The sequence below is a fragment of the Pagrus pagrus genome, assembly GCF_965226575.1.
Source record: "Pagrus pagrus genome assembly, chromosome: 1".
Classification (NCBI taxonomy): domain Eukaryota; kingdom Metazoa; phylum Chordata; class Actinopteri; order Spariformes; family Sparidae; genus Pagrus; species Pagrus pagrus.
Window position 1 is genome coordinate 27,305,026 of NC_140185.1, and position 25,291 is coordinate 27,330,316.

The 25,291-nt window shown below is 38.9% G+C and overlaps 2 protein-coding genes across 2 annotated transcripts; both read left to right on the top strand.

Annotated features, from left to right (window-relative positions):
* The first annotated feature begins 6,894 nt into the window (after nt 1-6,894).
* On the top strand, nt 6,895-14,467 carry srgn (serglycin). The gene is made up of 4 exons (XM_084347417.1): nt 6,895-7,047; nt 9,585-9,726; nt 13,255-13,478; nt 13,578-14,467. The coding sequence occupies exons 1-4, from the start codon at nt 6,993-6,995 to the stop codon at nt 13,676-13,678; spliced, it is 522 nt and encodes a 173-aa protein (XP_084203543.1). The 5' UTR covers nt 6,895-6,992; the 3' UTR covers nt 13,679-14,467.
* A 1,456-nt stretch (nt 14,468-15,923) lies between these two features.
* On the top strand, nt 15,924-24,414 carry vps26a (VPS26, retromer complex component A). Its single transcript, XM_084354477.1, has 9 exons — nt 15,924-16,012; nt 17,708-17,857; nt 18,392-18,467; nt 18,947-19,103; nt 19,728-19,892; nt 19,985-20,091; nt 20,347-20,448; nt 20,579-20,688; nt 21,677-24,414. The coding sequence occupies exons 1-9, from the start codon at nt 16,010-16,012 to the stop codon at nt 21,791-21,793; spliced, it is 987 nt and encodes a 328-aa protein (XP_084210603.1). The 5' UTR covers nt 15,924-16,009; the 3' UTR covers nt 21,794-24,414.
* Nucleotides 24,415-25,291: the final 877 nt, after the last annotated feature.

A 25,291-nucleotide genomic window follows, 5' to 3' on the forward strand; every position in this document is an offset into this window, starting at 1 on the left:
GTGAATGCCAATGTGTGTTTTTTTACTTGCATTAAGAAGCTGGGTGTAAAATGTGTCCTGTCTGTCCCTTGTTTATCTCCATATAACAGGAGTACAGAGATGATTTAATGGCTGTGGAGTAAAAGGCTAAAGCCGTCTCCGTTTGTGGCCCAAATGAGTTTTTTTCCAGGCAAATAAATTGCGGTGTGCAGAGAAATGTCTCAAGCGATGTCAGTTAAAACCAAATGACCTCTTAAACTGACTGTGACAGACTGTGTGTGTTCAGATGGTCTATAAAAGTTACAGTACATCTGAGCGTACACCTTTTTTGTCAGTTATGTTTCCACAGTTTTATACTCCATTGCATAAAGTGTTGCGTACAATTACCACAGTGTGTAGTTGAGTAAAAACAACAGATGTAAAAACAACAGAAAAAGGGACCTTTCAAATGAAAAGTCATGAGCAAGAAATAAGGAGAAGGATTTGCAACAGAGGTCAGATGTCTGAGCTGGTGCATGACCGATTTCCAACTAACCATGAGTTCGTGCTGCTTCCTCTCTGAGGGCATTATTGCGTTGTGGTTAAACTGTACATCTGCAGGCCAAGTCTGGTGACACAACAATGACAGGATTAGTCCCCATCATAGCTGCACAAGTGTCCTTAAAGGTGCTATGTATTTTTAGTGAAACTCAGAACATTAGTACTTACAATATAAATAACTTAATAATACAAACTCAGAAAAAGAAAAACATTAAAGAATACATTTTTAAAAAGCGTCCTCGAGGGCAATAAAAAAAGCAAATGGGTTTTACAAATAATAAACACAAACACCCCCCATCCCAAACACACACAGGCATGCCAGTCAAAATACTGACTGTGACGTAAATTGCAGTTATAAAACTTTTATGGCTTCTTCATGTTATGGAAACAATTTCAGTGCATCAAAACCTGCAATGCCTGCTTTCATTTCTGCTCCCACAAACTTTCTGTTGCTTGTCAAAACGTGTACCTGCTCAGCACAAGACACTTGAAACTAGCATGCTGTGAGCTGTGCCAGCAGAGCTTAGTGGAAATCCCACCCTTACACTGAATACACATACAGACGCACTACGTTCAGGATTACATTCATGTTCATATTTGAATATCTAAGCAGAATGTCAACAAAAACGTCTGGAAGATTTTTTTTTAGATTTTAACTTTTTCTTTTTTCTTTTTGTCAAGTGCCAAGAATAACTGCAGTGGTGACCGTTTATATTCACAATTCACATCATACAGGTTATGAAGAAGCGTGTAAAGTGTGTTTTTGTATATGTTTTTTGTTTGTCTTATGTCTGCACTTCTGCTGTAAACTTACAAAAAAGTAACTGAGACTTGATGTCAATGAGATTACCTTATTTAATGTCGACGGCACTCGGTAGAGCACATACCTCCACCAAGGCCCAACCTCGATAGCCCTGTATCGCTCTCTAAATTTTAAACCAACCATAACTGCTTAACCATAATTTAAAATCATCAGATTAAGGATCTGCGCTAAGTTGTACTGCTATTAATATATACCAGCCACCTAAATATGTGTGATTACTTTCATCAAGATCCACGCATTTTCGCCTGAGAAATTAACAAAAATTGAGAAAAAAGGCTCTCGCGACATTAAAGAAAGTGAGAAAAAAATGTCCTGGGTCCGTCTCTATGGGGTCTGTTCTGGGCAGAGACCCATCCTCCATCCAAGTTTCATGGGAAATAAGTTCAGCAGTTTTAGTGTAATCCTGCTGACAAACCAACCAACCAACCAACACACAAGTGAAAACCTCCTTGGTGGAGGTAATAATGGTTATGATAATGATAATAATCTTTCAGTAGATGAAAATGCATATTCCGTTCACAGTTTCACATTTCCCAACACTAAAAAAAAAAATGATTGAGGCCTTGTGAAACTGTTGCATCCTGATTCTGAGGTACAACTAAAGACAAGTTGCTCAAATTTGTCTAGCCTTACACATTATTCTAAAGAACTGATGTTTGAGTTCAGAAGAACTCAGGCATCAGCTTATTACGATTATTGGTCACTGCTCCACTTCCCCTCACAACGGTCTTGTGTGCAGTTTGTTGTAATGATCCTGTTGTGTTTGCGTATACGTGTTAAAGACTGTGTGTGGAAACAGTGCTGCCTCCACTACCATAAACTCTGGTTACCCAGACAATACACTTGAATGTGACAGGGTGGGGATGGAAACCAAGTTGTCTATAAAAGCCGACTTTTTATAGATGCAGTAGCACACTGGTGAGGGAAACACAAATACTTATCACACATAATGTGTCAGATATTAGTGATTCTATCGGCATCGTAGTGTTTTCAATAGCTTGAGTGTTGAGTGCTGTAGGAAGGAGAGTGTTTACTGGAGACTCGTGTGTGTAAGTGGGTTGACGTGCCTCATAAATGTGTCACTCACAGGGTGTGTATGTGTGTGTGGGGGCGAGGCTGGGCAGGCTAGTGTGTCATTTCCTGCAGGAAAATGATAGCAACTGATGCTTCCACTTCCCGCAGAATGATACCAATGTGTCAACTGAAACTAACAGTCCTCTCTCTTTTTGTGGTTCTTCTTCTCTTCTTGTCTGTCTAATACATAGAAGACACAGGCATGAGTACACAGAGACCAGGGGTGGAAGTAACTAATTACAGCTACTCAAATTACTGTAATTAAGTCATTCTTTTGGGCTACTTGTACTTTGAGTATTTTTTCAAATCTGTAATTTGACACGTACTTAAGTATGCATCACACCATCTAATCTGCTTAGTTACTTTGAAAGTCATGATTGAGTACTGAGTACAATTTGATTTAATATCCGAACCTCTCATCTGCATTTTTGTAGCCAATGAGACTATCCGATCACAAACGGGCCAACGAAAAACCCTGACATGTGGACAGAAACACCTCAGCAGCAGGCTGGAGTTGTGAAACAAAAACCCCTTTGATTGAATGCTGAATTGAAATACTTTGTAGTATTACTTGAGTATTATTTTAATTCCAGTTGTTTTACTTGTAATTGAGTAATAGTTCAGTAATGTAACTGTACTTGTACAGCCACTGACAGAGACACTGTAGAAGAAGAAGAAGAAGAAGAAGAAGAAGAAGAAAATAGCAACAGTCAAAGTGAAGAATCTAGTTGTCTGTTGTACAAGAACTCAACAAATATTTGTTAGTAAAGTAACACAGTGACACACACACACACACACACACACAGAGAGATCACTGGGTCAAACAGAACCAGAAAGAGGTCATCCACACGTCATAAAACCACAGTTTGCTATACTCAGCGTTGTATTGTGGGTTTGTGTGTGCGCGCGCGCGTGTGTGTGTGTGTGTGAGTACGTTTGCATACGTAAGCAGTCCACACAGGAAAGAGATTAAATGTGGAAGAGCATTATGCAAGATAGGAAAACAAAGAAATGACAGAGAAATCCCCCGAATTCACTGATGATGAGAAGCTGTTTTTGCTTATATTCAACGCTTCTCTCTAAAAAAAAACCCAGCACTATCTGAGTTTGCTTGTGTACCATAAAGAAAATGCTGTGCAGCATCACTCCACCCTTTGATAAACACTAAGGGCGCAGTGAGATGGCGTGATGTGATATATTAACCTGCTGATTCTCACAAAATGTGACACCAAACCACAGATGTATCAGCATAGCTCTTCCTATCATGAGAATGTGGCTCAAAAAACAGCTCTCGTAACTGACGAAACCAGCGCTGATTAACAGTTCAGGAGTTAAGCCCGCAAACAGAACTTTGTTTGACAATTAAATCTAATTTAGACAACATTTTTCAATTTGTTGTCAGTAAATACAGGAAGATGAGGATGACATTGTGTTAAGCAAATTCAATTTGGACCAAATGTTAGGGTCCATCCACAAAATCGGGTTGAATATTTCATTAAATATAAAAGTGACATTTTCAGTGAAGGGTTTAAAGAAGCAGATACAGAATATATATATAGTTATGCATCACTGTAACAGGCAGAGTGGACCTGTTTTCTAATGTAGACACCAGTGGGGAGGTCGTTTAAAGAAATGCTGAGATTGAAGACATGTTAAAGCTACCTTTTACTACTTTTAAATCCTAAAGTCAACAGTTACTTTTTTGTTTTTTGTGTGTGTGTCCATTTTCACCGCGATCACTCCTCACGACGTGAGATACCGCTGCTTATTTAGAATAACCTGTTTTTTCTTGAAAGACTTGAAGATAAAAGCCTTGCAGATGCTATCTGGTGCTCACTTGGTTTGAGGTAAAAAAATTAAAAAAAATCATGCAGGGACAGAGTGTACTGATGCAACCAGTGCCTGTGTAAATATTGATCTCCTTTTCAAAACACCTGCGTTATAAATATTAGATGTTTTTTGTTTCTGAATCTGCTAGAAATTGACAGCTGAGAGTCCGCTGCTTATAATCCTAAAGGTTGATATCTGAATGTCCTGATCAAAGGTTTGTTCCCTGCTGGGAAACTATGACAAAACACTGACTTCTTGTTATTCTATTCTATTATCCACCTGTGACACAATCATTAAAACTTCCGAAAAATCACATGCACATTGCACCGTATTGTTGTCAACATGAGCTACAACACTATATCTGTCTCCATGTCCTCCTCTTCCAGCTCCTGAAAGCCCAGGAGCTTCCTGAGTAATATCTGAGTCATCATCAAGAGAGTTAATCTTATAAATACACTCATGTGCCCGTGGCAGCGGGACATACCACATGATGACACTTGAAATGTCTCAACTTGTGTTTACCGGTACAGTCTGACATCACAGGAAGAAAAACAGACAGTGTATACAAACATGAGATAAACCTTTTTTTTTATATAAAAGCCTTCTGATCGTGTTCATGTTTGCATTATTATCATTCACTAGTTTTGCTTTTACCTGTTTTTATTTTTGTCGTACACTGTAAATGTACCATGTAACCCTACCTATCTTAAAGCTGGTCCTCTCTCCGTCTTCACGAGCAGACAGGACCGGCTCATTAAGGAGTTCTCTGTCCTGATTGGATAAAATGGGCAGGGATACCAGAAAATTAAATGTCTCTTACTACATAAGCAGAGAGAGAAAAGACGCGGGTTACTGACCAAACACTCTATAACACTGACTACTGTTGGAGTACAGAGCGATTTAACTCTTATCTTAAGGAGAAAATAACACTTACAGCAGCGTTTGATGCATTTCTTGTTTTTAAAGCACTTTGTTAATATGTTTTGAAATGGTGATTTTATAAAATTATTATAACAAGTGATGAAGGAAGTACTTCAATATTCTACTAAAGTAAAAGTAGTGATACCACAGTGTAAGTCCTGCATTGGACATTTTACCTGAGTATAAGTACAGAAGTATTAGCAGCAGTGATGGAATGTATCTAAGTATATTTACTTAAGTACTGAACCTAAGTACAGTCTTTCAGGTACTTGTACTTTACTTGAGTATTTCCACTTTCTGCTACTTTATACTTCCACTCCACTACATTTTGGGGAACATATTGTCCTTTTTACTCCACTACATCTATTTTTAGTATTAACTTTAGTTAATAGTTACTTTACAGACGGCATGCTGCATCAGAGCCAAAGTAGGAAACAAATGCTGAATATTGGATCAAATATTCATATTCATGTTATACTTTCACTTTTACTTATTAATATTTTAACATGATGTCTTTACTGCGACTCAAGTGTGACATTTGGGTTCTTTTTACAACACTGATTAGCAGCGGCATGCACTTAAAGTGTTGTAATCAAATTACTCATTCTGGTTCAGAGTGTGATATTCATCTTGTTTATAGTATTGGAATATTTATCAGTTCAATTGGAATTGGAGTATTTTAATTTGCTAGGGAGCCAGTTTTAACTACTTTCCACACTGCTTTGGTAGTTTAATCTATCAAATATGTCATTTATATAAAATACAGCACCTTTTATATATAAAGTTCTTTTTTTTTTTTTGCAAAGTGACTAATAATGAGGGCAAAAAAAATGCACAATTGTGAAATAAAAAGTACAATATTGTTCACTGGAAAGCAACAAAGACAGCAAATAATCCAAATATGAGCAACTCAAAATGTACTTGATTACATTCACCGATGGGCAAACAGGAGCATGCATGCATGCATAAATCTGCAGGACATGTGGAGACACATACAAGGCACGAATACACACACTGAAAAACAAGTGCAGACACACACACAGAGAGAGAGATAGCTACACACCGGCACACACCCATCCAAACATTTACACACACTATAAGGAGCGGAGGCTTCAGGGGAGCTGTGCTGTAGGTATCTCAGGGGATGAGGCTGTTGCTGTGGTGAAAGTATGTTAACAATATAAAGGCTCTCAGACCTGCAGGTACTTTCCCACACATTAAAATAATTGTTTTTTTTCTTGTGTTGCCATCTGAATTTGATGCTGTTGTGGTAGTTGATTGCTGCTAAATGGTTGTTTTGCTCTGTCTCAGTTTGCTTTTTTGGAGCTAGATAAAAAGAAGGGTAAAAAAAAAAGAAAAACGAGGTGATAGTACACAACCACCACGGAGAAAGCGTAAAAGACAGCTTAGTAAAAACAAATTGCATTCAAGTGAAAGCAGATGCTCTCACAGATCTATCGTCTCCTTATCGCAATACAAAAGGAGCCCGCAGCCAATTAAGACAAATTGTCGCTTCCTCTCGGTCGTTTATCAGAGAGCTCATACTGAATCTCTGGCTGCTATCTTCTGGTATTTCCTCAGTCCAAGTGTGCAGTTACGCAAAGCTGATATCTGATATTTGAGGCTGCAAATGCAAAAGTTTCCACTGAGGATGTTAAGTCACTTCGTACAGCAGCAAAACTTTCAGGAAACCATGACGCAGTCGGAGGGCTGAGCTCCACTTCAAGGGGGAGTTTGCGTGTCTGACGGAGGTTTTTCTTCAAGACGCAACAGTCTGGACAGCAGTGACTTTATCGTGCTCGTGTTTTGACAAAGAAAGACAAAGATGAAACTGATCCTGTTCTTCGTTATCTCCTGCCTCGCCTTACATAACGGACTGGGTGAGTCGACTGTTTTCATTTATTATCAGACACTTTATGACTCCTGGTGTGGAGATGGATGTCGCAGTAGATTTAATGTGGGTTTTTTTTATTTATATAAATATATATATGTACACAGAGGTTGTTGTAGAGAGCAGTGATCATTTACTGGGACATCCAGGGCAGAGTGGCCCAAACTGTGGTCTGAGGGCCATCAGGGGCCATTTGATTGTCAGGAAAATGACTATGAGCGGATCCACTTCACTTCTTGTGTCAGCATAATGTAATTACCGTCAGTTACTGTGACTCAGGTTTCTGTCAGCAGGGCTTCTGCTCTCCTACACGTACAGCTGAATTCACACAACTGTAATCTTATTTTTAAACATTTTGAGGTTCATTGGGGGAAAATGTGTGGGAGTCCCTGCCCGGTTAGTTCATATTAAATCGGAAAGGGTAAAAGGCGTTTCTGTTTCCGAGTTGGGGTTTCATGTGGCTTGTTGAACACTGAGTACATGTCAGGGGGCTTTTTGTGCTTTCAAGTCTGTTATTCAATAAAGAGAAAGGAAACTACATGGTGAACCTGAATAAATGGGGAAAAAATAACAATCCCTTTATATGTTTCTCGACCAAGATAAATAAAAGTAATTTAAAATAAAAAAACAGTTTGATAGATTATATTTAAAGGTTTATGTTAACCATCAATATCTAAAGTATTACCTATTTATAATTTATAAAACACTGATAAATGAATAAAATAAGCCTTTGATATAAATAATAGTGTTATAGACTCCACTTAAAACAGTCAAAGTTTTACTAACAGGCTTAAATAATTAATTAAACCTTTCAAATGACAAATATCTATGCTTTGATATGTTTTCTTCTGAATTATATCTGGTACTCAGTGATGGAATGAAACTAAATAGTCTAAATTTACTGTATTTTAGTATTTTCTGCTACGTTAGACCAGCAGTCGAGTACCGATTGGAGGCAAATATTGTCCTTTTTGTCCACTTCACTTCTAAAATTACATACTGCATTAAAATATATTTATTTATCTCCAGTCTCGTTAAAAAGATAACAAACACAAAACACATCTGATCAGATAATCGTCAAGGTGGGTAATCGGTTACTAGTATACTATATCTACATACATCAAAATATATGTATGGTTTACTTTTACTTGAGTACATTTAATACCAAAAGTTACTTTTGTTACTTTACATTTAATATCAGATACTTTAAGACTTATACTCAAGTACCATTAGTATGGGTGACTTTCACTTCAACCAAAGAGTGTAAAAGGGAGCTAAACAGAACAAATTCAACTGAACTGAGTTGGCTTCACGTGAAAGCAGAAGCTCATACAAAACGTAAAAAGCACCCAAGACTTTCTGGTTCTTCTTACAACCCTGCTGCTTCTCCAGGATTTTCCATCCAATAGGCCTGATAGTATCACACCCTCTACTTAAAGGTAGCCTAATTATTAACCATCAGTATCCAAACTCTATTACTCCAGTGGTATTTTCTGTATGTTGTTAATACTTTTAGCCCACTACAAAGGCTTTGTCATCATTAATTTCCCAATGAATACGTTGATGTAAACCCCACCTGTTGTTATAAATATTTAATTTTGATCATCAGGACTAGGATTAAAACTGAAAGAGTAAAATGTCACCTTATTTTATTGAAGGTGTCACATAATATGCCCAACGTAAGATATATTTGACAGAAACCAATTAGGCCTTCTGCCTTCATAGCGCAACGCTTTCTGTCTTTTTTTTTTTTTTACTGACACTTGTCACAGGAAGCCACCCGTCATAAAACATTTTCCACCTTAAATTATATCGATACAACTGTTTGATATGAACAGTCTGTATGATAGAAGATGGTAGGATTACCATCAGTGTGATACAGAAATATCACACCAACTTTTCAGAAGGAAAACACTTCGTGCTTCATTCGTGGTTAGGGTTTTCCAAGAGCCATGAAACTTTTCTTTTATATGTTTGAACAATGCCCCCAGCTCAACGCTGTAGTCGAAACAGGAAATAGGGAATTTGGCAGGGCACTGTTGCAATGATTTTTTTTGTTGTTGTTGATGATGCAGCATTCAATATATCCATAACAGAATCCTAACATCTATCATTTTAACCCCACGTTCAGATGATTATCATGAATTTTGTTTTACATAGAAGGTGTAATCTTTAGCTTTTTGCAATTAAACACTTGTTAGCTTTCTATAAATGCGTTTAGCGTCAGATAAGCTCACGACAAGCTTTCTGTGATGTGAGAAGAAAAGGCTGTGATGGTGTTACTTCCGATTTTGACTCTGACCGCTCTGTAGTACATTAGGCCAACCGTCACTTTACCTTGTTGCAGAATACTTGTTGTAATCTCTTGAAACACTCCAATTAAGGAACTAGTAAACCCTAATTGAAACACTTAACTGATCCAGATGAGCAACCAGATGTTGCCAAAGAAAAGTTTTGACAGCAGAAGTGTTGCGTAAAATGTTGCATGAGAAACAAACAATGAAATGGCTTTCTTTCTGTCTCCAGGAGCACCTAAAACTGCTGTGTATAAGTTTGTGAGATGTAACCCTGAGGGCGACAAGGCCAACTGCGTGACTCTACAAAGTCCAGAAATGGCGTGGACTCCAGACCTACCAGCCAAACTGCCCGCTGCAACGGCAGAGTATCTGTAAGTGTTCACGTGTGTCTCTGAGAGTGTACGAGCTTGAAATCTGACGGTTAACTTGCTCAGAATAAGGTGAGAGTGTCTCAGTCGGAGTGAGTTCACTCCACTGTCAAAACAACGATCTCTGTGATAACACAGTATACTGCTGTCAGATAAATGCAGACTTTAAATATAGAAATGCTGATGCTGCATTGGATGTGTTACCTCGGTTAACACAGCTCAGCAACACAACCTCTGTATGTGTGTACTCACGCGCGTGTGTGTGTGTGTGTGTGCGCGCGCTTGAGAGTATGTAAGTGTGAGGTAGGTGGCCAAGAAAAGCCAAAATGGAAGACAACGTGGAGGGATAAAGAAAGACAGAGTGAGGTCAGGGAGGTTAGGAGGTTAGAGCTGCAATAAGAGTGCTAAAGGAGCTTGCATAACATAAAGCCGTTGATTGAGTCATTATGTTTCACTGCACTGAAGGATTGTTTAACCTGAACGCAAACATTATTTTAAGGCAGATTTAGAGTGCAATGGGAAAGATGGGGAAATCGGAGGTGGCACGTCCCAAAAACTCACAAACTTTTTGTATCAGATGAGCTGTAAAGAGCAGTACAATGGTAACTTACTTCTGATAAATATCAACATATTAACACAATATAGGCCCAGATGTTAATTCTGGTTTGTGTGTGTCATGAAGAGACTGCTCAGCTCAGAGTGCTCTCAGGAAGCTTTCTACAGACTCAGATACAGAGGGAGTGTAGTCAGTCCATGGCATCTTGTTGACACTGTCTACTAAGATGGATACCATGTTTTCACAGTGATGTGGGTGCAAATCCACTAATTTCATGAGTTGCTTACTTAAGAAGATTATCTCCTAGATGGCTGGGCAGTGCATGTAATGATGGCATCTCTGGTTTCTCATTCTGTGCCATACAAAACCAGAAGCCACACTATTTGTGATTCCTGTTTGTCCGTCTGTGAGATGTGTGTCTTGTTATTGTTCTACCTCAGCTCAACCCAGTATGGCTAGCCCTTTTTGTGCTATTTCACAGAAATGATTGAGTGAATTAACTTTTGTATCACAAAGGGAAGCTGACCTCTAGTGTGAAAAGTCAGATCATTTTCATTTCCCTGTGACTTATTCTCAGTTTCAATTTAATTTTTTTTTTAAAAACTCCCGTGACAGAAGTCAGACTTGTGAATGAATTCTATTTTTAATCATTTCATCGTCGAAGGAATTCAAACCATCCTTTTTATTTAGACTATATGTGCGGATTGACCCATTTAGTTTAACTTGAACTTCAAAGGTGTGGCCGTCTGGAATCAATAAACAACTAATGAATTGCATGTGTGTGTGTGGTGTGCGTGCGTGTGTGATTGTGTGACTTGGTTTTAGCCATCAGTTTCCTCTTTAAGAGTTCCTCTCGACTGAAGTTGATGGTATCAGTTCAAATCTTTTTTTAAAAGGGAACTTTTCAGAAATCGAGACCACAAATCATATTTTAACAAGATGCACTACTTCTAAAATAGTGAAATCCCACAGTGTGCTTTGAATGGGTTTTAATCAGTTGTAGCTGCATTCGATACTCTCGAGATGACTGATAACTGGAAAAACCCACTGACGTAAATACAGAGAGAGAAACTCAGCTTCATATCATATTTTATTAGTATGTTTTCTGTATCGGATGTACAAAGAGACATATGTGGATGACAGTTGCTTTAGCATCAGTAGACTGTGTGCTACTCCACCATCATGTTTATTTATAGCTGGTCTGATCAATCAAACTGGTTACAAGACCATCTGAGAATCTGATGACTCGTTTGTGACGCTTCTATCAACAATTCTATAAACGATTTGGTACCACAGAGCAACGACACTGAGGAAAAGGGAGAGACGGTGTCTAGACAACAGAAGTCAAGTGGAAATGATGGTAGGAGACAGAATGAAAATGGAGATTATTCTCGTGAAAGGTGTTAGTCGGAGTCTTATCTGGCCTCCTACATCCTTTCAGCTTGCTTCAAAACGCCGCAGCCTTCTCTTTTGCAGCTCAGCTTGAACAGGAAGCCAGTGGGAAGTGTTGAGAGGAAGTGGGCTGTGACGTTTGGTGGGCTGCCGTTTCTGGTCTATTGTTTTGTGTGTGCATATGTGCCATACTTATCTGATACTCGTGTTTAAGAAAGTACAAGACAACACGTGAAAATGATACAATAACGTAGTAACTCAACTGAAGAGTGAGATTTCTTTCTTTTACCAATTTATATCAACAGCCCTTGAAAGACAGCCCGTCTACAAAGCAGAATATTATGAACGACTCACTGAAATCAAATCAGCATAAGTTAATGCCGTTTATAGGTCTCATCGGCAGTAACAGGTTAGGAGGATGAGAGTGTTGGGTTGGCTTATTAAAGGTGTTCCAACAGGTGTTTTTATATATTCAGGCCAATAAGACTTCTGCCTGTTGGAGGCTGGAGTACACAAACTTCATGAGCCAATAAAAATGATAACACTGTAATGCAAGACAGTCTGTACTGTTCTCAGTCAGGCTGAGCAAAATAACTGACATCACCTGCGTACGTCTTTAAGCCTGTGACATCATCTGCTCAACTGATGCACACCTGGTGTAGATAAGCTGCTCCACCTGCTCCTGATAATAGTTTGAAAGTAAAAATCAAAAGCTTAAAAGAGCTGATCTGCTTTTGTTTTCTTTTAGAGAAATAGCAAAGCAGGCCCACATCCTGACCCCATTAAACTCAGCAGAATGATCACGTATCTGCAGTACAGTGGCAACTAGTGATTATTTATTATTATCCATTAACCTATTGATTAATTTTTTTAATTAAATGTTTGGTCTGCTAAATATCAGAGAATATTGAAAAATGCCTGTTGTCATTTACCACAGCCAAAGGAGATGTATTCAGATGTCTTGTACAATCTTCAAATCAACAATCAATCAAAATAGTAGTCTGATAATTGCTTTCTTGACTTTTCAACCTGAAAAAACTGTTTGTAAATCCATCTGCTGGAGGGAGAAAAGTTTTGCTGCTCTCAACTTAAATGTGAATTTAAGGTGTGTTCGTATGAGGAACTTACACAAGTGTGATGTGGAAACTTGAAACCTCTTGCACACATGAACCGAGAAAGGACAGTACAGTGAAGCAGACGACATCTTGCAGTTCTAAGTTAAACTTCTGAAATGAAAAATATTTGCATTCTGATAGATTCTGTGTTTAAAATGAGGGCGAAGGAGTAAATGTTTGTCAGTAGTTCACTGAACTTTTTGTGGCAAACACACAGATAAATTGTTATTCAAAGTGTTTTTAAATGTCTAAACACATGTCTTATGGGGGCGGATGGAGTGTCTAATGTGTAGTTGGTGAAGTGTGTTGTTGTTGCTGTGCAGTGGAAATGCCATCAATGATGAGCTAACATGGACCAAAGTATTAATTACAGAAGTGAAGAAGTTGGACCGCCCTGTCCAAGAGGCAGCGACAACCCACCAGACTCCATTAACAATTTTCAATATTTGACTCTCCTTCTGTTCCCAGAGAGGCAGAGCCTGTGGAAGATGAGCGTCCACAGGGGGAGGAGGGAGACGTACCAGAGGAGGAAGAACCGATGATGGGTCAAGAGGGAGAGTCACCTGAGTATGACTATGGTTCTGGACAATATGAGGGCTCTGGAGCTGAAGGTTGGCCCATGGCAGATGTCGGCTTTGCAGCTGCTGAAAGTGAGACAGGCTCAGGCGAGTCCTGGACAGAGGAAGACAAAGGTGATTACTTCGGGGAACCTTGATTTGCATGGATTCAACAGTTGCTTCTCTTTTTTCTGCTTCATATAGTCTGATCTGTCCTTATTTTTCTGCTTGCAGGTGGGAACATGCTGAGGCGGTTGTTCCCGAGCAGGCCTCTGGTTGGTAAGGCAAAACCAGCAGAGCATGAGCTGAGAGAAGACGACCTTCTGCAGCTGTAGACTTTACAGCAACCCACTAACAGACACACACAGTCGTAAACAAGGCTAGCATCTATTTTGTTTCCATCCTGTCTCTTTGAATAGTAAAACAAACATTGCATCGCCATCTGGTGGTTGCTCTGAGATTGACAAAGGCCAAGTATACAGTATATATTTGTATTTGCAGTGCTATTGATGGGAATTATTGTCTTCAGGGGTAAAAAGGACAAGTGCAAACAATGCAAAAGTAACTGCCAAAGCAAAAGAATGGTCTGCATACATGAGACGTAAACACACTTTAATTAAGTTTAAGTTGGCCGTGACTCGTACTTGTGCTTTCTTGTGGAAAGGATGTATAAGTTGGACAATGCAAAAATCTAAATATGCTGAAACATGCCTTCAAATTGTTGTAATACCAGTGCAATAAGATGATGCCAAACATTGCTCACTCACACTTTGCAGCTGTGGTTCCAGATCTGTTTTTGTTTTTGGAGCCATGAGGCCTGTGTTCCTTTAAGACACACAAAAGACTTATTTATATTATTCGATCCCTTTGTCTGAAAATGTTGTGACACTTTACACTTTCCCCAGGAGGGTTATGCAACCTATTTTGGGAACTTTTGGTCTGCAACGTTTAAAAAGAGCATCTTGCAAAGCCAAATCCCTCAGGAATGGATTCATGCAATCCTAACCACTGTGAGCTGGAATATATTCAAAATATGAAACGTGCACATGGATGCATTTCACCGTGCTCTGCATTGTCTAATTTGCATTTGAAATACTTCTATCAATAAAGGATTTATAACAAGAGTGTCCTGTTTTGTTTTCGTTCTATTTTATAAAAACTGTTCTGTTAACTTTTTTATTTCCTCAGTCAGTCGGGCGATCCAGCCTCACTGTTACACTTGCCAAGGTTATAATAGATTATTGTGGGATGATTTACAGCTATGACATTTCTTAGAAAAAAATGTGTTTTTGCACAGAATTTCAATGTATTTTCTAACATAAAGAGAATGTGTTTGTGATGAAGTACTAATCACAAATACTTAGACATTGATATGTCCATTGTAGATGTTGTATTAAAAAAAGATTATGATATAGGACATTAAACTGTACAATACAACAAGCGCTGTCTAACCTCTCCTGAGTTCAAACATTTTTTCACACCAAAAAATACAGTCAGTGCACCAAGCAGAATGAGGCTCAGCATGACCAAATGGGTAGAAGCAGTGTTGTCACTAGTTTGTCCACCAGAGAGCACTGATAAGCTTCATTTAAATGTAAGATAACCCCTCTCACAACATGTATTTGGTCACAGTTTTTGGTCACCAACCATGCCATTTTTCCAGGCAAGATGCTGTCTATATTAAATAGAAAAAGTAAACAAGAACTTGGCAGGGAAATTTAGCCTTCACGTGTTTTCTTAAGAAATAAATATCACAATTTTCTGAATTGTGATCACAAATTGCAGGAATCCCTTTAATAAATGTTATGTTATACATTTTCTGTTTACACAGACATATTGTGCTCATTTTGAGGTTCACAATTTAATTTTGGATTGCTAGAATAGGTTTACATGCTTGGATGCTCAAAAAACACATCAGCTTCCCAAACTGTCCAGTGCAGCAGCACTGTATTCGCTCTTGTTGTAGCTCCCGTCTCTTTAAGGCCGCCCTCCTAAATACCCAGTCTGCTCTGATTGGTCAGCTCACACACGCCTGAGCCAGCACTGCTTACCAAGTCTCCGGTCGGCTCTGTCATGTTTTCAGCCTTCAGTTAGCTTCACTTCTAGCGTGCATATAGGCATATATTATGCAAATGTGTGACATGGTCAAGTAGTGTGATGTCACAAAGTCAGGGAATTGAAGGCGGGGCTACTGACGAGGCGTTTCAGGGGCAGTGTTTTCAGCGGGAGAGAGGAGCTCCCATTGGCGCAGACTTTGGGCTTTTTAACTTTCAAGACCTTTTAAATGTACAAGAACCTTCAGGCTTTAACATACTGAAGGAAATGGAAATAATTAAAAACCATAATAGGTAACCTTTAAAAAAAATAATAATAATACACCAATATCAGACAATGATTTTAGCACAAGTCAGGCTGTAATTAAAGTGGCCATTGTCATAAACTTTCTCTAGTTTTCACTAAAAATTTCCTGGATGTATTAAGGAGAAATTAAAGGGGAAAAAATGCCGAGCAGTGTCCCATGTCAGCCTGCTGCCTCCGCCCACACACACACACACATGACCCGGGTCACATGACGGAGAGCCTTGATACTACCTCCTGGTTCACACCAACAGACTGGCTACACGGAGCGAGGCTAGCTGTTAGCTTCAACTGTCTAGACGGCCGAGATGGTGAGTGCGAAAACGAGCATCATCTGTTCGGGCTACACTGAAATGAACCGGGATATTTATTGATAAAAAGCCAGCATTAACACGGGACCAGCAGTTTAACTTACAGCTGCTGTTTGACATTTAAACCAGACAGGAGAGCTAGCTGGGCTGGTCGAGTTAGCATGAGTACGAGGCCGTCTGTGCTCTCTCACTGATGTTTTGGCTAGCCAACGGCCCAGCAGCTCCTGTTAATGAAGGCAGGAGCTGAAAGTGTTTATTAATAATTGAATTAATTTTAGCTTTTTATGCTTTGGGTAACTGGAGCTGCCAGAGGGCTGAGGGATATGTCAAAGTTAGCTAACGTTGCCGGTTAGCACGATGTCATGTGAAGTTGTAGCCTGTGTGTCACATACATGTCTTGAAATTCCGTTTATATTTCTATGTTTAAAGGGTATTCTGCTTAGAAAAGCTTTGATCACTTATTGATTAAATTAGTTAGGACACAATAACATAAATTGCTTGTTGAATCCCACTGACTTTGATGCACTGTTGCTGTGTTTCCCATTTTATTTGCTCCTGTGTGGCACATTATATTGATTAATAGGAGTTTCCGATATTATACATGTAACCATTTACTGGATCATATGACTGAAAGCATCCCACTCGCTTCCAGCCAGTGATCATTGGTCTCTCCTGACATCTTGGTGATTGGGCTGATCCCTCCAGATTTGCTGCTCCTGCATGCTGAAGCATGTGTTTGTGACTTTGTGCCAGCTCAGAGGAAGATAATGTGACTGTGCAGCTGGTGATAAGGGATGGAGTTAGTATAGAAGTAAGATAGGAGTAGCTGCAGGGATTTACCTTCAGACCTTCCCATGCTTAAACACACTTATTTTCAGATATAGATGTTAAATATGTTGTTGCGGACAGTTAGATCCTGTCACAAGTCCATACAGATGTTGCCTGTAAGATAGATAGCAGCAACAGTCCCGTTACATGTTAACACCCTGAAAACTGTGGCTGTTTACGTCCCTGAGCTAAGATAGCCACACCGCATGCTGATGGTAGATTTTCCACTGTCTGACTTTGCCTGATATCTTCGTTTGTTTTGTTATGTTAAGTTGTCGGTCGTTCTTGACCTCTCTTGAGTTGTCACCTACTTAATTCACAGAAAGGGTCAACTTTATGAACCTGAAAGGAGCATTATGTAGTTTTGAGAATTAAATTAAAACTCGGAAAGAATGTAATGTCCGCAACTGAACAAAGAAGCTGTCCTTAGGGGGAAATTAGGTCATCAGAAGACCTAAAAGATGGCTTTATAGAAAGGTCCTACTAATATAAACAAAGTAAAACAGTATGTTATTGTGTTTTCCTTTGTAGACGTTTTATTTATTCAGTTTATTAAGTCTTGAAAATCCATCAATGAATATTTTTCCTTTCTGATGAAAATTTCTTCCATAAAACTACACAGTGCACCTTTTAAATAATAAAAAATAAAAGAGATGACAGCTGTCATCTGCTTAAAGAGTGTGCAGTTAACGCTCTTCAGGATTAATACAGCAAGGAGCCTTTCCTTCTGTCTGGAATCACATCCTATTTTATTGTCAATAAAGGTCGTATCAACGTATCGACGACTTTGCAAAATTGACTCATAAATGGTCTGTTTCTTCCTGTGTGTAATGCTCTGTTTTTCTGTGGCGTACATTGTGTCCTCAGAGTTTCCTTGGAGGTTTGTTTGGGCCGGTATGTGAGATAGACGTGCTGCTGAACGATGCAGAGAACAGAAAGACAGCCGAGTTGAAGACAGAAGACGGGAAGGTGGAGAAGCACTACCTGTTCTACGACGGAGAGTCTGTGTCTGGCAAGGTAAACTGACTTTACATTATTCATAAAATGGGATGCAGCCGGAGCTCCACAAGGGAGCCCTACACACCTGAAGCCTTGATTAAAAAATTGCTGTCATTACATTTATTAGTTAACAGTATTCAGTAAGCAGGTAATGGACTTCTCGGCCATACCTCAGTCTATTTTGGGATGCTCTCCTTAACTGAGCCCAGTGGGAAATTAAAGTTCCTCTGATGTGTGCGCAAGATTTGCTCTGGGAAGAAGTGAAGCATCTATGTTTAGGGCCTATGAATGTATCAGCTGATATATCAGCTTTATTAAGTCATAAAGGAGTCTGCCCAATATTACATTCACTTAACAAAATTGTATATAACTGCAGACAGTACCAGCAGATTTGTAATAACAAGTCATAGCTCTTCAGGGATATTTTATGTGTCCTATGAAGAGAAGATTTTATAGTTTCCCCTGTCAAAGGCAAAATATGTTTGTAAATTGGTAGGATCAACTGTGACTTGCTTCATATGATACTTGATCTTATCGACTGTTCCCCTCAAGGTGAATCTAAATGTGAAGCAGGGAGGAAAGCGGCTGGAGCATCAGGGCATCCGCATCGAGTTTGTTGGGCAGATAGGTGAGCATTAATCACTGTTATCACTCTATTTTCCTGTCTCTTGCAAGAATTATAGAACGTATGAGAGCTAATTGTTATTAATAATTGTATATTTATTATGAAATTGTATAATAAACTAAATGAAAGTATAATGGTGCTGATGGATGTATTCTTTTTAACTGTTGAAACCTCTTAATTGCCTTATGCCAAAAAATATTTGAACTGTTAATTGAGTGCATTGGGCTTTATAGCTGGAAAACTACTTGCCCACAGTCGGCTGTTGGCTTTCTCATGTGGCTAAAGGGTTTAACGGAGCATGTGGTCATCATGTGCAGCCTGCCATAGTGGAGCTAAACCCTCCTCCAACTGTATGCGCAGTAGGAGGAGGGTAGCAGGAGCAGTGTGTTGAAAGAGCATGGGATCCTGAGATAAAACTAAGATATAACAGGTTTTCTATTGTTTTTTAACTTGCACTCTTAATCCACTCTGCTTTATTTCAGAGCTGTTCTCTGATAAGAGCAACACCCATGAGTTTGTGGACTTAGTGAAAGAGTTGGCTCTGCCAGGAGAACTCACCCAGAACAGGAGCTACGACTTTGAGTTCATGCAGGTGGAGAAGCCCTATGAGTCCTATACTGGAGCCAATGTCAGGCTAAGGTATATTTAATACACAGCTCAACAATAGGCAAACTGTAAGTTCTATCATCATATCAGTCACATTGGTCCCATTTGAAGTTTTTGATGATATGTGTTCCCCCACTGGAGGGGGACAGTGAGAGATATTCCCTACAGAGATTGATAAGATATTGCTGACATTACTAGTTCTTTATTTATTCATTGTTTTTCATTATTTGATGTGTTTATTTACAGCGAATAATTTGAATTGATCAATATTTTTTTATCAAGTAAAAATCTCAAACATTTTGCTGGCTGACGGTTTACTAGTGTAACTATTTTTCCCATTTTTTTTTTTTTTTGGGTCATATTGTTCAATCAAATTTTACGTTATTATTGGATAATTAAAGTAATTTGTAGTAGCAGCCCTGTGTTATTGATAATGTATCTTAGAAACAACACAATACTGACTAAATCTGAATGTAGAGTAAATGAAAATTTCACTTCCTAGTCAAAATATGATGTAAAAACACGTTAAAGGTTGTTTGAGTTCAGTATGTGCACACGTTAAGGAAAAAGAAAAAGATTTTCTGTGGTCGTCACAGTGGGAAACCTTGGATTGCAGCATTTTCTACACTGTTTTCAGACACTTTCTCTGTCTTGCAGGTATTTCCTCAGGGTGACAATAGTTCGTCGTCTGTCTGACTTAGTGAAGGAATACGAGCTGATTGTCCACCAGTTAGCCACCTACCCAGACGTCAACAACTCAATCAAGATGGAGGTTGGCATAGAAGACTGTCTGCACATCGAGTTTGAATACAATAAATCCAAGTAAGATCAATATCGCTTTAACTTGTCTGTTGAGGTCTTTTTTGCTTCTTCTGCCACTTTGAGCTGCTTGTCATAATGCGTCTCTTTGTTAGATACCACCTTAAGGACGTGATTGTTGGGAAGATCTACTTCCTGCTGGTCAGGATCAAGATCCAACACATGGAGCTACAGCTCATCAAGAAGGAGATAACAGGCATAGGTAAGAATCTAGGCCAGCCATGTTTAAAAATGTATGTCACTCAGATCCGACACACAGACGGTCAGCAGCATGACTCAGTGCTAACTTTATAGTTCATCACCTTTGAGGTTTCTCCAGCTGTAAAATGCTATCGCTGGTTTACTTTTCTGTAAGCTCCCATTAGGTCCCAAAAGATTTAAAAACTTCTTTTAGCTCTGCTCCACTTTACTGTAGTTTATTGTACTCACTTAATGTAATCGTTGTCCTCCTTTTCAGGTCCCAGTACCACCACAGAGACAGAGACGGTTGCAAAGTATGAGATCATGGATGGAGCCCCAGTTAAAGGAGAATCAATCCCCATCAGACTGTTCCTGGCAGGTAACTTCTCTCTCTCCTCTCCTCTCCCTAAAATATCTATATTATAAACGTTTGATATAATTTAATAAATGTATGTATATTTTACTCAAAGTATGAGATGTAGCTTATCACATCTTCTGTTTCCTCACAGGATATGACTTGACAGCCACCATGAGGGATGTCAACAAGAAGTTCTCTGTACGCTACTTCCTTAATCTGGTGCTGGTGGACGAAGAGGACAGAAGATACTTTAAACAACAGGTAACAAACACATGCACAGCGATAGTATTAGACGTTAGTGAGTGTATATCTGTAACTGGACCTGACATGAATGAGTATGATCCCAGTTGTGTCTTTTTTTTTTCTTTGTGAGAAACACTTTATATAACTTTTGCGTGTTTACAAGTAAACTCCACAGGGCAACTTTAAACACCAGTCTGACTCAAGAACCTCTCATTGCCAGCAGAAAATTTACAAATATTCTGGTTTTCTGACAAATGTCTGTCAATCAGCAAGCAACTGTTTTAGTTGAAGATATAAAATGCCAACTAAAGATAGCCAGTAGCTAAGCTAGCGCTACTTAACACCAATAGACACTAATGACGCAGGTGCTGTTTGGGTCCCAACAGACTTTCTGTTGCTGGTTCAGTAGCTCAAATGAACACTCACAGTCACATGATCACTCTGCTGTGGCTAAATCATTAGTGTTGTTGTTGAACAGTGAGAAATATGGAGAGCGTCACTATCTGAGCTGTCGTTGGAGAAGCGGCTTGTCACTAAAATGAGACACTGGTCCACCTTAATGATCAGTTCATCTTAAATGAGTCTGTATCAAAGTTGTCGCTAACTCCAGTGCTAACCCCTTCACTTGTACCAGGGGGTTGCAAGCAAGACATGGCTTAGCTAAACCAGCAAAACCATACACACTCTGCACTGCTGCGTTCACCTCTGTGACAGTACTATAAACCTCATACTCCCCATCACACACTCTTGCTCTCTCTCTGTCTTGACTGCACACTAGCTAATGTTTCACAAACAACCTCCTCACTGAAATTTTCCTAAAAGAAGTTTGCAACTTGGACTAATACATTTTAATTTAAAAAAAAAAACCCACTGTATTGCAAGGCTGGCAGTCTTTTTTTGGCATTACATGTCATTGGCATTAAATCATTTGTCTACCACTATAGTTTTAATTGGGATTGCTGTTTTTCAAGTTTTCATTTATCCCCTCCTGTGCCTCTGTGTTTAGGAGATCGTTTTGTGGAGAAAAGCTCCAGAGAAGATGAGGAAAAGAAACTTCCACCAGCGCTACGAGTCGCCCGAGCCCCGAACCCAGCCAGTTAGCGCAGAGCAGCCGGAGATGTGAGGATGCTGCTATGAACTGAAAATACACACAGACACACCCCAACTCTTCACTGCTGAACAGCCAGAGTTGTGAGGGCTGCCCCACTATCTGCCTGGACTGAGAAATGTCTGTATACATGAATACACATAACATACCTTCTGATACCCCCCCCCCCCCCCCCCCCCCCCCCTCACCACTTCACAGCTTCAGATGTGAGCTGTCTGACCACAATCACGCTCCCCCCCCCCTTCGACTGAAACATACTCGCATACAGACGCACAAGTGTACAACCCAAGTAGGCTGAATGCTAAATGTTGAGGCAAGTCAAATGCAATTCAAAGCCACCCAAGTAAGGAGCGGTGAGGCAGTCTGTCTGATCTCGGTGTCTCAGACTGAAAACACACACACAAGTGAAGCCATACAGTCTGAATGCATAATAAATAAAACAGGAGCAAAGATGGGGGGAAAAAAGATGGCTGCAGACGACCACCACAACATTTATCCATTTCCTCTGCAGCAGGAGCTTCTTTTCTTTGCATATTTGGACAGCGCTCTTCATGGACTTTCTCTGGCATCCTCCCTCCCACACCCCCTTCAGATTGACGCTATCTGGAGTCTCGCCAGTGATTGAAAGTATTCAAGACATGTGGGGATCAGCCTGAACGAAGGACACGAGAGGCTAAGCTACGAGTCAACGCACACACGCGCTCTTGTCTGTTCAAAACACTTGAGTTAAAGCTATCATGATGTCACTGTGCTCTTGTTCATCCATCTCAAAAGTAAGACACAACAGTCCACAAACTGCTCTTTATATGCAAAGTCTGCTTAATTAGTAAATTAAGAGTTTAGTGCAACAAATGTCCATCTGAACATTAGTCTTATACTTCATCCTCTGATGTGACTGTTTTGTTGAAATGAAAACTGTTACATGTCTCCAGCTCAAGACCACATCTCATTTCATGTGAGAACATTTTTGATTTAAGATGGACATTATCATTTCAATATCATGTATTTCATACAACTGTCAAACTAAAGATCTTTTAGAGCTGCAACTGGTCGTTATTTTCATTACCAGTTAATCTGCAGATTCTCAATTAATTGATTCATGGTTTAAATATCAGATAACAATTCATTCATCACAGTTTTCTATCTACAAACTGTTTTTGTCAGACCAGCAGTCTTAATCCCCAAAATATTCAATTTACAATTGCATAGTGAAAGTAAATGCTCACACTGGAGGGACTAGAACCTTTGTGAGAATGACTGAAATAAGAAACCCACTTTCAAAATAGTTGACAATTAGTTTTCTAGTCAGTTGACAAATCAATAAACGGCTAACAGTTGCAGCTCTAAAGGCATCATACGGTGAAATCCTCTGCTTGCTAACGATTCAGAGGTTTCAGTCTCTTGTTGAGTTTAATATTTGATGCTGTTTTCACTGGTGAGGTCTGTATGAGTACTACAGGATTGCCTCTGAATTTATGTTTATGTTTCTCTGGCATGCAAGATTTAGTTTAATCTGTAAAGTGCCATTTATTTATGACTAATCTTTGAGAAAAAAGAAAAGATTTTTGTTGTTTGTCTTTCAAAGTTATTTAAGAGTTGATCACCCACGAAAGAAACTATTCCAAGCCAGATATGTGGATAATCAAGATTAACCAAGAATTAAATTTCACTGCTTTGAGCACCACAAATGAAATTCCACTGACCTCCATTTTATCCAGGTGGAAGAAGAAATGTCTGAGAGAGAGATCTCAAAACTAGGACGCATTAAATCAATAATTCACTTTCCTTTCATCGGGTGCAGAGGTTTTTTTGGAGCCTGTCCGTTCGGCATCAGTAAAATACTTATGTTAATATATGGCTCATGTATGCTATTGTAAGCACTGGAAAGGATGCAGTATCAATACACTGTAAAATCCAACAATGTTCCACTGTGATGCTCAGACCTGCAGTTAAGGTCCTGCTTTAAAGAACCAGACGTACAGTTTGGTGACGTTACAGCTCTTGTGTGTAGGCTGAATTTGTCCTTAAGCTCTGATCTGTGGCCAGTTTTGCACTTTCCCCTCCGATGCTTAACTTTGCTTAAAAAAGGGGCATGGAAGCTGAAACTAAACATCACTCAAGGACGACTTCACCTCAGAGATCTCCTGCGTCTCTAATGCAAATGATGCTGTCATTTATATATCACTACTTGTTTTAATTGGACTTAAGTACAATATTTTGCTGCTTTATGTCTCTTTCGTGTGCAAGTCACGCTGTTACACGTTTCATTTCATGAACTTCTGAACAGACATCTACGGTTCACGTGTTTGTTCCTCAACACTAGTTTTGGCTTTGCAATCTGCGTTTCTTTTCTTTGGAAACTGTAATTTATTTGCAAGTAATGGTTTCTTGCTTTCTGAACACTGTACAGGTAAGGTTTGTTTGGCATATTTAAAAATACCTTCAGAGGTAATGAAGATACACGTAATGCCAAAACTCTCTGCCCCTGTATATCTACTGCATGTTAAACTTTACACTATGTCTTATCATGCCATCAAAGTGTGTGTGCGTGTGTGTGTGTATGATAATATGTGTATATACACCAAACCCAAATATATAGCAAAAATGAATCGTGAATAAAGCAAATTTATACTGAATATCTTTTGAACAGCACTGTTTCTTTAAAAGATCATTACAAAACAAAATCAGACGAGTTAAGTTTACGTCTTTATTGTTAATGAGTCAATATCATCATATTTGTATTGAGAATGCATTAGTTATCCAACTTGTCATCAGCATGTTTCAAGTTGTTTCAGTTCCTTCAAGAAGTCATTTACATTTGTCTGCATCAAGATCTTAACCACCGGTGGAAAGTGTATTAGAGGTTTCAGAGAAACTTCAATTGCTTGCCTCTCTCATTGCAAATATTTCTACAAATATAGTTGATGGAACAGTTGCATATAGTGTTGTCAAGACTCAAACTTTAAAAAGAAAGCCAGTTCTTTCTCAAATCCTCTTCAGACACCTTTGTTTTGGTATCCAGAGAAAGCAATAGAACAGCGTTAAGACTGCCATACTATCTACAAGATTAGATAAAATATGAATGAAAAAATACACAGTTTAATTGATAAAAACATTAAGGTACAGTCATTAATAAGGTACATTTCAATTATATTTTTGGTGGCTAGTCAAACATTTATGTGAGTTCAGATTAAGAGTCTGTTTTATTAGCCAAGTATGCAAGAATAGACTGAATGTATCTCGACATTTGCTATTCAAATGTAACATGGTAAAATAAGAACAAAAACACTATAATAGATAATAAAGTGAGATGGGAATAAAATTAGAAATAAAAATCTAGAATATATTTAAAGACAGTAAATGGGGTTGGTGGGGTTGTAGTGAACTTAGGGTAATGTCAATATTTGTATAATTATTATTTATTTATTGAAATACCTCAATGTCTGTCTTTTATTTAATTATAATAGAGTGGAATATATGGAATGGTAAACACTTACTTTCATCATGGCTGAA